This window comes from Bos javanicus, chromosome 19 (assembly GCF_032452875.1).
Source record: "Bos javanicus breed banteng chromosome 19, ARS-OSU_banteng_1.0, whole genome shotgun sequence".
Classification (NCBI taxonomy): domain Eukaryota; kingdom Metazoa; phylum Chordata; class Mammalia; order Artiodactyla; family Bovidae; genus Bos; species Bos javanicus.
Genome location: NC_083886.1, coordinates 49,198,856 through 49,211,343, shown reverse-complemented (window position 1 = coordinate 49,211,343; position 12,488 = coordinate 49,198,856). Strand labels below are relative to the sequence as shown.

Here is a 12,488-nt window from a genome sequence, read left to right as displayed (position 1 = left end):
CGAACGCGGTGGACCCCGGAAGCCAGGTCGTGAGGCCCGCATTCCAAGGTTACCCGAGCTTGGGTCCGGAGGCCGGGTCGCTGTAGCCGCGGGTCTCGTGCCGCAGCCCCTATCACGCTGGGGTCAAGGTTCGGGCCTGGTGGGGCCCCGAAGCCAGACCAGGCACCATGGGGAACCCGGCCCAGTCAAGGGTACGCGGACCCGCCGGGGCACTTCCGGCCCCCGCGCCCCCCGCACGCCGCGCCGCCAGCCTGGCCGCCAACCCGTCGCCGCCGCCCGGTTGCCATGGCGACGTGGTAGCGCGGCCGGCAGAACCGGCGGGGCAGCCCGGGCGCGGCGCGGGCGGCTCGTGGGCCAGTCGGCGGCGCGGCGCGGAGCAGCGAGGACGAGGTCCGGGTCAGACGTCCGGCCAGGTAGGCGGCCCAGGCCGGAGGGGGCGAGCCGAGCCCCGGCGGGGAGTGGGGAGGAGGCCCGGCTGTATGCCGGGGCACCATGGGTTTAGGGGTGCCGGGCCTGGGGCGGGACCGCACCCGCGCCGGAACAGGCCAGGATCCCGGCGCCGCAGCCAGTCTTTCTCCTGTCCTCTCCTGCCGCCAATCTGACTCACTGCACCTGCTTTCCCTGGGCTCGGGGCCCGGAGCCCGGCCCGACAGTAAAGAGCTCGACGCGCTAGCTGTCGGCCCTTGGCCCCGGCCTGCCTCTGCGCCTCATCTCTTTGGAAGTTAGAACGGAGCGGCAGGGAACCGCAAGTTTATGTGTCGATGCACGGTTAATGTTTTGCCATATTCCAGAGACCAGGCAGGGTAGAAGTGCAGCAACCGACATTTGCCACACCTGAAACGGAGCTGTCGAACTGCTTCTAGTGGCCAGGCCTCCCTCCCTCTGCCTCTTTCCTTTGGGGTGAGGTGTCTAGCTAGGAGGTCCCTTCCTCATTCTCCTGGAACACCCCCGGCCTCTTGGTGGGCGAGGAGTCTCCCCTTTGGGAAATCCTTTCCCCTCGGGTTGGCCGTGGCAGGCCCTGAACTGTGGGTACAGGGGTTGGAGAATTAAGAGGGGGAAGGGATCTGCTGCTGCCTCTGACACCTGGGTATGGGGGGGCACCCCCCGGTTGTCCTGAACCCCAGGGCACCACAGAGAGGAGGATCCAGGTGGACCCCGAAGTCCCAGCTATATCTTTAGAGGCTGGCACCCCTCACAGGTCTTTCTCCCTTTTGGTTGCCCCTCTCCTCTTTCATGCCACCTTGGCTTTGACGATTTTCTGACTCATTAAATGAAGCTCTATCTTATCTGGGTTCTGTTCCTTCGTTTTCATAGCAAAATCAAATAAAAAACCCACAAAGCTTTGCTACCTTCTCATACATATCTTGATTTCTTCTGTGCAATTGGATTGAGGCAGAAAATACAGGCAACTTGTAAATGCCAAGGGAGCCCCATACACAGAAAGGGCTGCTACAACCTCCCACCCCATCCCTGGGCAGGAGGGGCCTCCAGGACCTGAGCGGAGGCTTTGCTTGTCCCACTGCTTCCCTGCCTGCGCCATCTTCCCTTGGGCGGCTTCTAATACAAAGTGGTTCTAACGCTAGAAGACTTCGGTGGAGGAATTCACCCCAGATCCAGGGCTTTCTGCCCAAGTGTGGGGATTCTTGGTAGGCAGAAGGGAGGGTGTGCATTTATTAGAGGGAGTCATGCTGTCTGCTGCCATCTGGCCGTCTACAGCCCCAAACCTCATGTGTCAACAGCTTCTGAACTGTGACTCTTCCTAAGGTGCTGTTAGAAAAAGATTTAGTTTTTGTGAGATTGCTATTTACCTGAATGCCTACTATGTGGCCGGCAATGTGCTAGCCCTGGTACATACTCTGCTTCATCTTTGCTACAGGCCAGTAAGGTGGATCTCAACATGCCCCTACTTTTTGGAAGAGGAATCAGGCTCATAGAAGGCTCTTGGCTCCCTGTCATGAACAGTGGGGCTGGCTTTGAAATCACATCCATCTGACCAGGGCTGCATTGTGACATTCTCCTTCCTCCGTTAAAAAAAAAAAAAGATAGATAATTGTATTTTACAATCACAACAGTATAAAGACAAATATAATCCAGGCTGGATTAAAAAATAAAATATTTTATTCAATCCTAGTTTGTTTTTTCTTATGATTTTAACAGAAATCAACACCTTTTTTTGTGAGTCCCTACAAGTATTGAGAGCCCTGACACTGAGCCCCTGGACCTAATGGAGAACTGGGCTCTGTGTCTGACCTCAAGCTTCCTTCCTGGGGGTTACTTGGGTGCCAGTGGTAAGAGAGTGCCCCATCTAACAGCCGAGCCCTCATTTTGCCTCATCTTTCATCACATTCGAGGATATTCCAAGACAGTTGAGTCGTTTACCCCTTGTACCCAAGAAAAGACCTAGCCCCCAACAAAATCTTTTCTAACCCGATTAAAACGCTGCTGCTGATAAGGTCTGCGGCCAGGCCAGGCTCCTGCTTCCAGGCTGTGGACGTGTGTGGTGTCTGGTCCTCATAATGAGATTAGGCCTGGTGGCCTTTCAGTGAAGCCCCCTGGGCTCAGGGAGGGAGAGGGATGCTTGTTGGCACGTTCAAACCCTGCGGCAGCTCCTAGCCCTGGTGGTTCAAGTTAAGTGGGGTCTGACTGCAGGTGTGTGGGGGCAGGTGTGTGACGGTCACAGCCTGAGATTCCAGAAGCTGCCAGAGACCCCAAATCCCCATCCTGTGCTCTGACAGGAAGGAGGGCAGCCGAGTAAGGGTCCACATGAGCTCGCACAGGTGCTTGGTCTGGAGGGCCAGGAAGCCTTTGGGGTGCAGGTGGGCTGCTTCCGGGCCCTTGACGTTGCTGCCTGCATGGTTCTGGGAACACAGGAGGCCACAAAGCTGCCAGTGTTCTGAGGTACCACCATTAGGAAAGAGGGAAGGGTGAGAGAAGGAAGCGCAGGGGTAGGATTCCACGGCATTTGCTTACTAGGGAGTGAATCCCAACTGATTTCAGGGCTAGCAGACTCACCCACCGTTTGTGGGTGAGTCGGATTCCAACCAGAGTCCTCGCAGTATCTTCTCTGCACCCCTCGTTGTTGGAAGCAGCCCGTCTGTGCACAGAGATGTGCTGTCAGTTACAATGAACCGCAGAAGTGATGGGCAGCTACGTTGCTGAAGGGGTCTCAGCTCATTTTCCGTGAAGCACAGAACCTGCTCGGAGCTTTGTCTTTTCGGTCTATCTGGATTTTTTTCTCTTAGAGCTTATTGGCTGTGAGGCTCCCCTGCCCGAGGGGGACTGGTCTGGCTCCTTTGTGTTTTCCTGTCATCCCTCATACTCAGGTTTAGAACCACCTTCAGACTGGAAGGTGCGACAAGGGGACTGCTTAGGCTTCGCTGAGTCCGTGGTCATTCTTTATCTCTGACTTCCTCTGGGACACCTCGTTACGGGGGTGAAGTAACCAGGAGAGATGCCTCTGGAGCAGCTGTCATGAAGATCCTGCAGTAGTCTGTCCCTGTCATCTCTTCTCTCTAACCTGCCCGTTTCTACCTGTAGCCTTTTCTCCCCAGAAAGCCCATGGGGGACACCAATGCTTGAAGTAATGGTGGGTGTGAGCTGCCTTATTAGAGTGGGTCCTCGAGGGGGTGAGGCGGGCCCAGGAGGATGGCATGGGAGGGGAGAGGCTGTCCCAGGGCCGTGTTTCCGAGCAGTCAGGTCCTCTGAATCCTGGCTTCAGTGCCGAGGAAGCTTTCCAATCTCGCCTAGTTACTGGCGTTAGAAAGCGCAGAGCCACACCCCTTAGTGGGCATCCCCTGTAGGATGGCCACTCCAGCATGAATCCAGAGTGCCCAGTGGAGTTTAACACAGGGGCCCTTTACTCTAGAATCTGCCTCTGCTCTGCATCCTGTCTGCAAGGCCCAGGAAGGCGGGGGCCACGTCTCGTCTCTATGTTCCAGCATCCAACAGTGTGGTACTGCTTTGCAGGCACTTGATAAACAACTGAGTTGAGCAGTTCTTTGCCACGGATGATTTTGGACAAGTCATTTATCCTCTTGTCCAAAATCATCTGCAGCAGAATCCTCTTGGGCTTCTCTGGTGGCTCATACGGTAAAGGATCTGCCCGCAATGTAGGAGACCTGGGTTCGATCCTTGGGTTGGGAAGATCCCCTGGAGAAGGAAATGGCTCCCCACTCCAGTATTCTTGTCTGGAGAATTCCATGGACAGAGGAGCCTGGGGGGCTTTAGTCCTTGGGATCCCAAAGAGTCGGACAAGGCTGAGCGACTAACACCTTCACTTTCACTATTTATCCTCTTTGAGTCCCAATTTACTCACGTGTCAAATGGGGGTAATACTCCTGTTACCATCATAGATTATTGTGAAGACTGAAAGAGAGAACTCAGGAAGAGCTGAGTACAGAGCAGGGCTCCCGCCCTTGAGGCACAAAAGCTCACATCTCCAGGCTACCACCTCAGGGTGCAAACAGCACTAGGGTTTGGACTCCTAGGGGACTCAGGAGGTTTTCAGTGAGGACATTAAAGCCACGTTTTGTCATCACACTGTTGCCTCGTGTTTTCAGCACCACCAGGTAAGCCTCCATTTCTCAGCAGCTGCTGGGTGTCCTACAGTTTTTGTTTTTTTTCGGGCACAGCTTGCAGCATGTAGGGTCTTAGTTCCCCAACCAGGGATCAAACCTGCGCCCTCTGCACTGGAAACTTGAAGTCTTAACCACTGACTGCCAGGGAAGTCCCTGTCCTACAATTTAACTCAGCACTGACACTACCTAACTGGAAACAGGGTTAGATCTCAGAGGTTAAGGGCTTAGTCCCACGAGACTGTCCCCTGACCCCATTCAGATGCTAACTGCAAGTCCAGGTAGTCACCGGTGCTGCTGACTAATAGGCTACAGATCAGAGCTTCCCATGACCCCCTTCTCGGGTTCAGTTCATTTGTGGACGTGTTCACCAACCTGGGAGCTCTCCAAACCCTGTCCTTTGGGGGTTCAAGGAGGCTTCGTTATACAGGTCCGACTGATTAAATCATTGGACGTTCGTGGCTGAACCCAATCTCCAGCCCCTCTCTCTCCCCAGAAGTCAAGGGCGGGACTGAAAGTTCCAACCCTCCAGTCACAAGGTTGGTTCCCCTGGTAACCATCCCCCAGTTTTCTAGGGGCTTTATTAACATAGTATAATATTAACATAACAAAAGAAACGTTTAAGGCTTTCTTCACATTGAAAATTCCTAGGGTTTTAGATGCTCTGTTGCATACATTTCTTATTATAAATCAGAGTACCATGGCTAAGAAGAGAACTCCCACTTCTGCCCATCTCATGATGAGACCAGTTGGGAAGGGAAAAAGCTGGCTGTGGCTTGTGTCACAGCGGAGCGGCTCAGGACCCAGGAGTGCTGTTCTCTGCAGCCCTGAGCCCCGCTCTGTCCTCGCTGTCTAATGGGAGGGCAGACTGGCAGGTCAGCTGGGGCAGAGCCCATTCTTTCTGTTCTTCCTAATTCAGAGCTAATCAGATTCTGACTGTGCCCCGGGCTCTCAAGAGGAATCTAATAAAGGAGAGGAGGACAGCATCTCTCTGTTCAGAACAGTTTTCCTGTTGGAGTCGGCGCAAGGGATCAGATCCCAGAGGACACCCAAGGGGGAGGCGGATGCAGTCCCTGCCTGCAGGGAGCTCACAGGGCTCCGCTGCAGAGAGGCCCATGTGGGCTTAGCTCAGGGCAGGACTGGGGTAAGTAAGCCCTAGGCCAGCCTTGGGGACAAAGCGGTGAACAAAATGCCCATTTCAGGTCGTGGGGCAGGAAGCGCAGGGGAGCATGAGGTGGAGGGGTTACCGCCAGGTTGCGCTGTCAGAGCTGTGGCCTGGGAGCACCTCCGCCAGTGGACTTGGTAGGAAAACAGTGGGGGCTGTGGGTGGAAACCCGCATGGCATTAGTTAAGGAGTTGGCATTTGACCATCACGTGTTGGTGGCCCTTTGTGCCTGGAGGGGCAACAAGACTGGGGAGCTGGCTTTGTCCCTGTCCCTGTGGGTCAGGCAGATGAGGGTAGGGAGGGTAGGGAGATGGGGGCAGAAGTTCTAGCCCTGCTGGGTGGCGGCAATAAAGGTGGCTGGGAGGGAAGTGCTGGCGAGGCCTGGGGGAGATGGCCACACTGGCGACCTGGGGGTCAGGAGAGGAATGTGGCTTTGGATGTGTGGACCTTGCAGTGCTTGGGGGATGTCCAGGTAGACGTGTTAGTGGACAGCTAGATTCGGGGTTCAAATTTGGAGGAGAGGCAGACTGGCACTAGGGTTAGCAGTCTCCAGCGTGGGTATTGAGCTGATGATGAGCAAGCGAGAGTTCCTGAAGTGTGGCATCACTGTGTCCAGGGCTTCTGGAAGCAGGCGGTGCTTCGGGGATGTGTTTTGACAGAATGTATCCAAAATCTAAAAAAGAACCTAGCCCTTGCTCAGGATCCCATTTAGGAATTAGGTGTGCAGCGATGATAACCTAGTGTTGTCTAGAAAGCTGGCTAAATATTTAACAACAGGAGGTAAGGGATTGGTTAAAATATGAAACTGTCGTGTAATAAGACAACCATGATGTGGATGTATGTTCACTGACACAAAAAGATGTGCATGGTCTAGAATTAAGTGAAGAAAGGTTAAAAATTGGTACGGTCATGTTTCTGTAAAAGAAAGTATGAAAAGGATATAAATCAAAACACTGATTACTTGTAATTTCTCTCTTTTGTTTTTTTTTTTGCTTATCTGTATTTTACTACAGGGAGTGGGTTATCAACACTGCCTGCCCGGCCCCCACTTTAAAAAACGGTGGCATTGCCAACAGTAGTCCAAGGTGGCCGAGGGAAGTGGGGGTAAAGATGGTCCGCTTACCAGGAGGACACGGCCTGATTGACCAGACGCTAGTTCTCTTGAGCTGCACAGGGTAGAGGGTGAAAAGTGAAAGTGAAAAGTCAGTTGCTCAGTCGCATCCAACTGTTTGCGAGCCCACGGACTGCAGCCTACCAGGCTCCTCTGTCCACAGGGTTCTCCAGGCAAGAATACTGGAGTGGGTAGTCATTTCCTTCTCCAGGGGATCTTCCCCACCCAGGGACTAAACCTAGATTTGCTGGCAGATTCTTTAGTGTCTGAGCCACCAGGGAACCCACTGTGCTCAGTATGTATTAGGAGGGATCCCACAATGTGTTAGTCAAACCTCTCTGCTCAGCTGCTGTTCTCTGCTGGTAATAAGGAAGAGGGTGTTTCCAGGGCCACTGGGAGAGGCTGGGGCAATGCAAGAGGCGAGCCAGGGGAATGGAGCGCTGGGCCCTCTGGGAGCCCTGGCGGAGCCTTTCTGTGGCCATAGGACGCGGGCACCGAGGCTATACTTGCTTATCCACTGCTTCCTCTCCTCCCATCCCCCCTGGCTGCCACTCCCGCCCGAGTGTGGGAAGAACCAGCAGGTTCCGGGTGAAGAGCTGGCACACAGGCCTGTCGGAGCTGGGGTTTGGCTTTGGCGACAACCAGGCCTGGGCAGAGGAGCCAGGAAATGGCTCCCACTGGCCCCTGGGCTTGGCTTCCCCAAGCCCCATTGAGACCTCTCCCCTCCCACCTGCCCCCATTCCTTGTCTGCTGGGTGGGAGCAGTGACACACATGCTCTGGCACCGAATCCTTGTGAGCTACGTTGCAGGGCTTACCTTGCAGGGCTCAGTTCAGGAAGCCTGGCTTGGGAGCAGTGCAGGCCCACCACCCCAGGTGTGGCAGGGAGGAGCAGGCGGAGGCAGGAAGGGAAAGGGCTGCTTGAAGGCTCCTGTCTCCCACGTCCTTTCTGGCATAGCAGCTCAGAGCACATCCCTCTACTGGCTGCTGCCACGCTGCTGGGGGCTGCTCTGTTGGCAGGACTTCTCTCACCTGGGGCTGGAGCTGAAACAGCAGGCAAGGGGGAGTCAGGCTCCCATTTCTCACCCCAGATGCCCTTTATGGTTCATCTGGAGGAAAAACTCCTGCATCTTCAAGGAATGTGCTCACTTCTCTGTATTTCACCCATGAACCCGACCTGAGAAAACCCAGGGCCTCGTGAAACAAAGCACTGCCATGGGGCCCTCCTGCTCTCCTCAGAATGTGGAGGACCTTGACTTGCACCCTCACTGCAGGTGGAAGTGCAGCCAGGTGTGGTCCAGTTCTGCGGGAAGCCAGGCCCCTCCCGCTGGATGCTTGCTACATGAGCACAGAGGCCGGGGAGCGGGCTGAGAGGGAGGAGGCAGGCGGGCACGGGGCGGATCTTTGGAGGCTGTGAGCCATTCTTCTGAGCTCTTCCATCTTCTCCGCAGTAGCCGCCTCAGCATGGAGGGCCCTGCCAGCCCAGCACGTGCCCCCGGGGCGCTGCCCTACTACGTGGCCTTCTCCCAGCTGCTGGGCCTGATCGTGGTGGCCATGACTGGTGCCTGGCTTGGTATGTACCGAGGCGGCATTGCCTGGGAGAGTGCCCTGCAGTTCAACGTGCACCCCCTCTGCATGATCATAGGCCTGGTCTTCCTGCAGGGAGATGGTGAGTCTCTGGGTGACACCACCTGGGAGCGGGTTTGAGGGACCCTTTCACCCCAGAAGCTGGCTCAGAGCCTGGGGACACTGGGAATCCAAATCAGGGCCCCCTGAAGCTGCTGGGTGGCAACTCCATTCTGACTTAAAGGTGTGTGTGTGTGTGCTGGGTGGCAACTCCTTTCTGACTTAAAAGTGTGTGTAGATGACGGACTTGGCAGAGCTATAGCTCCTCTCTCTGGGGTAGGATCCAGGCTGTGGTTGGCCATGCACTCTGACTCAAGGCCAGGAGGCCATGGCCTTCTCCTTCTAGAAACAAGAAAACTGGATCTATCCATTTTTCCTCGAGGTGGTCCTGGTGTCAGCAACCCCTTCAGCAGCAGGATCCTAAGAGGCGTTCTCCAGGCCCCCTGGCCCTGACCACCTCAGCCGGAAGAGGGGAATTCACTTGGGATCACAAGGTTCTGCTTTGAGAACCAGGGGTTTCCCAACCAGGGAGCCCGCTTGCTAAACCTAGTGAATATGTGATCAGGGTGCTGGACAAACTGAAGACCATCAAAGCTAAGGGGTGAACTCAGAAGTACGTGGCACCTTGGTGTGCCTGCTTCATGAGCCTAAAACAGCCTGGAATACCCGGTGACAGCTGATAAGAAGGTGCGGGGTGGGCGCGCCAGGGCGCAGGAGCCTTGTTTTCTTCCCCCTTCCTGTGGCTGGGGTACCTGGACAAGCCCTAGACTCAGGTCCCCTCTTCAGCCGAGGGTGTGTCTCCTCGCTGCCCTGGCCGGAGGGCTGCGGGCTGGGGTTAGCGCGCTGACCTTCCCTTTCTCTCGGCCCACAAGCCCTGCTGGTTTACCGCGTCTTCAGGAATGAGGCCAAACGCACCACCAAAGTCCTGCACGGGCTGCTGCACGTCTTCGCCTTCGTCATCGCCTTGGTGGGTGAGTTGGGGGTCGGCGCGCCCTTCCTCCACCTCTGCTGACTTGGGGAAGTAGCTGCTTCACTGTCCAGTCCCTGCCCCTCCCCAGCAGCCCCCCAGGTAGGGACACTGGGTGTTGGCAGCCACCGAGCCGGGACTGGAGCCCAGAAGTCCCGGCCAGGCAGGTTTCCCTCGGGTCGCCGCATCCCCTCAGTCCCCATCAGCCTTGTCCTCTCTACCCCCGCCTCCCGCCAGGCCTGGTGGCGGTGTTCGAGCACCACAGGAAGAAGGGCTACGCCGACCTGTACAGCCTGCACAGCTGGTGCGGCATCCTGGTCTTCGCGCTCTTCTTTGCGCAGGTGAGTCCTCGCGTCCCCACGGTGGCGGGGAGGGGCAGGGAGCAGGGCCCGAACCGGCTGCGGCCAGGTGTGCGCCCGCAGGTGCGCCCAGGGCGTCCCCGGGCTGCGCGGAGCGGGCGCAGCTCGGTCCCCGGCAGCACCTCGCCTTTCCTCCCAGTGGCTCGTGGGCTTTAGCTTCTTCCTGTTCCCGGGCGCCTCGTTTTCTCTGCGGAGCCGCTACCGCCCGCAGCACGTCTTCTTCGGCGCCGCCATCTTCCTGCTCTCGGTGGCCACCGCCCTGCTGGGCCTGAAGGAGGCGCTGCTGTTCGAGCTCGGGTGAGCGCCCCCTCCCGGCGGCTCTGTGTGGTGCGGCCGAGCAGGGGCTTTTCTCCCGGGGCGGGGCGGGGGGCGGACTCGGGCTTGGGACCCCAGGGCATCTTTCCGGCTGGGGGGAAGGGCACTGGGTTTAAGGGCGACGCCTCAACCCCGCAGGACCAAGTACAGCATGTTCGAGCCCGAGGGCGTCCTGGCCAACGTGCTGGGCCTGCTGCTGGCCACCTTTGCCACGGTCATACTCTACATCCTGACCCGCGCCGACTGGAAGCGGCCCCTCCAGGCGGAAGAGCAAGCGCTCTCCATGGACTTCAAGACGCTGACGGAGGGCGACAGCCCCAGCTCCCAGTGACGGGGGCCCCATCCTGGCCCCTCCTGTTCCGGGGGCCCAGGCAGGTGTCCGTCCCGCAACCGCCGCTGAGGGTCCGGGCAGGGCTGGGCACAGCGGAGGTGGGGGGGGAAGTCCTCTCTGAGCGCAGATTTTTGGGATTCAGGCCCCCTCCGCTTCCCGCTCCTCGCTGCTGCTGCTGTCGTTGTTAGTCCTGAGCACGCGTTCCGGCCCCCCCGCCCCTGTTGCCACCCGACTTCCTCCCCAAGATGGAGCAGCTTTGGGAAAGGCTCTGGGCCTAAATGGGTCCGAGAGTTGGGGGCGCTCCCTTCTCGAGGCCGCAGCGAAGCTGAGACTTGCTTTGTGTGACCCCGAACTCCTGCCAGGAGTCTTGCGGCCCGAAGGACCGGCTCTCTGAAAGGGCCCAGCCTTTGGCAGCGGAGCTAGTGACATTATATGTGAAATATGCTGGTGTCAGGGCCAGGTTCCCCAGGAGAGGGGAGGGACTCCCTGGGACTCTCTGGACCCAGGCTTTGGCACAGCTGCGTTCTGGAGCCTTCCCTTTCTTTAACCCTTTAGCCCCGAGGCGGCTTTGCCTTGGGGGCCGTAGACTTGGGACAGACTTGCTGTGAGCCGCTTCAGAGGGCAGCCCAGAGAAGAGGCTGGAGGTGGGCCTGGGTGGGCGCTGGGCCACCTGCAGGGGCTTCTGTCCCCGCTGGGCCAGGCCTCCGCTCCTGACCCTCAGAGCTCACGGGAGGCTGCTCTGACAAGAGGGCACAGGCCTTTTCTCATTAAACAAAAAGCTGCCACTAGAAAAGGATAAGGTGCCCCCTTTCGATTTCCATGAGGAGGGTTCGGGAGGACGGTCTCCTCTCCTACCTGCGGCCGGTCTTTGCAGGAAATTGGGACCAAGACGGAATCAGATTAACCCCCCCACAACCCTGTGAGTGTGTAACGCTGTTAGCTGAGTGCTGTTTGCCTTCGGTCTAGAGATAACGTGATTAGAGCATTGATCTGCGCTTCTTGGACTTGGCAAATGCTCTCTCCTTGTTTTCCTCATTTTCCGGGCTTTGAGGAACATGACGCAGTTTCAGACAAGACAGAGTCGACTTAAGACATTAATAAAATTTCCAGTTCTGACTACCGTTTTTCAGCAGCTGCCTCTCCCAGCTAAATGCTGCCTTCGAGAAAAGGGGCTCATCTCCTCTAATACTCGGATTCCTACAACTCGGCCTTTGCCGTGGGTCCCGCCTCAGGCGATGCTGCTCCTCAGGGCAGGTGGCGGAGGTGGGCGCCCTCCCCAGCAGGGCTGCCTGCTCCCCACCCCACCCCGTGGCCGCTCCGAGCTCTGCTGCGGCTGGCCACCCCCGCACACCACCGCAAGCCGTTTACACTGTTCTTTGATCGCCTGGTATAGTTGATGTTTACACGTGGGAAAACTCCACCTTAGACAAACGACCAGAGTAGGATTGTGTATCTCTCTTGCCAGAAGGGCACAGAGAGAAACAGAACCTTGGATTTGCAAAGAAAAAAAAAAAAAGTCTGAACACTGGCCTGTTTGCCAAATCATATGCTGGATAACTAATAAGCCAAAAAGGAACCCCCCTCCCCACCTGCCCCAGCCAAGCTGATCCGTGGTGGCTTGTTTTATTTTGCCTGTGGCCAATCTTCGATGAAGTCCAGTGTAGTGCTGGTACAACAGATGATTCAATAAACGTCTACAGCAGATTTCTGGCCTGTTATCTTCATTTCCTGCGGCAGTAAAAGGAGCCAGCTCTTTCAGCAGATACGTGAAGTTTGCCTACCAGGGTCGAGAGAAACTGCATATCCCCAGGCTGGGCACAGAAAGTAAAGTGACTCATGCCGTTTATCACTTCAGAGCACTACAGGCTCTGAAATGGTCCTCGCTCTGGACCCCAGTGAGGGAGGCTCTTCCAAAGGGTTAGAGAAATTCTGTTCCCAGACAGGGTGTCCAGGAGGGTGGAACCGCAAGAGCCTGATGGGACCTAGGCAAGAAGTTGCCCTGCCTCTTCCATTAACCTTTTTTGTTTTAAAAATGTCTCAAA

General features: G+C 56.7%; 1 protein-coding gene across 4 annotated transcripts; it reads left to right on the top strand.

Annotated features, from left to right (window-relative positions):
* The first annotated feature begins 258 nt into the window (after nt 1-258).
* LOC133232618 (transmembrane ascorbate-dependent reductase CYB561) lies at nt 259-12,150 on the top strand. Of its 4 annotated transcripts, XM_061392291.1 has the most exons (8): nt 259-413; nt 5,494-5,718; nt 6,753-7,023; nt 8,300-8,517; nt 9,347-9,445; nt 9,679-9,782; nt 9,940-10,097; nt 10,254-12,150. In XM_061392291.1, the coding sequence occupies exons 4-8, from the start codon at nt 8,313-8,315 to the stop codon at nt 10,444-10,446; spliced, it is 759 nt and encodes a 252-aa protein (XP_061248275.1). In that variant the 5' UTR covers nt 259-413; nt 5,494-5,718; nt 6,753-7,023; nt 8,300-8,312; the 3' UTR covers nt 10,447-12,150. The 4 variants fall into 4 exon arrangements, with proteins under 4 accessions (XP_061248275.1, XP_061248276.1, XP_061248277.1 ...); XM_061392292.1 differs by lacking the exon at nt 5,494-5,718; XM_061392293.1 differs by lacking the exons at nt 5,494-5,718; nt 6,753-7,023 and having other exon boundaries at nt 8,303-8,517.
* Nucleotides 12,151-12,488: the final 338 nt, after the last annotated feature.

Coding starts and splice junctions, on each gene's coding strand:
- LOC133232618 (XM_061392293.1), top strand. CDS start 8,313: ATGGAGGGCCCTGCCAGCCCAGCACGTGCCCCCGGGGCGCTGCCCTAC. Junction 9,446..9,678: donor CTTCGTCATCGCCTTGGTGG/GTGAGTTGGGGG, acceptor GCCTCCCGCCAG/GCCTGGTGGCGGTGTTCGAG. Junction 10,098..10,253: donor GCGCTGCTGTTCGAGCTCGG/GTGAGCGCCCCC, acceptor TCAACCCCGCAG/GACCAAGTACAGCATGTTCG.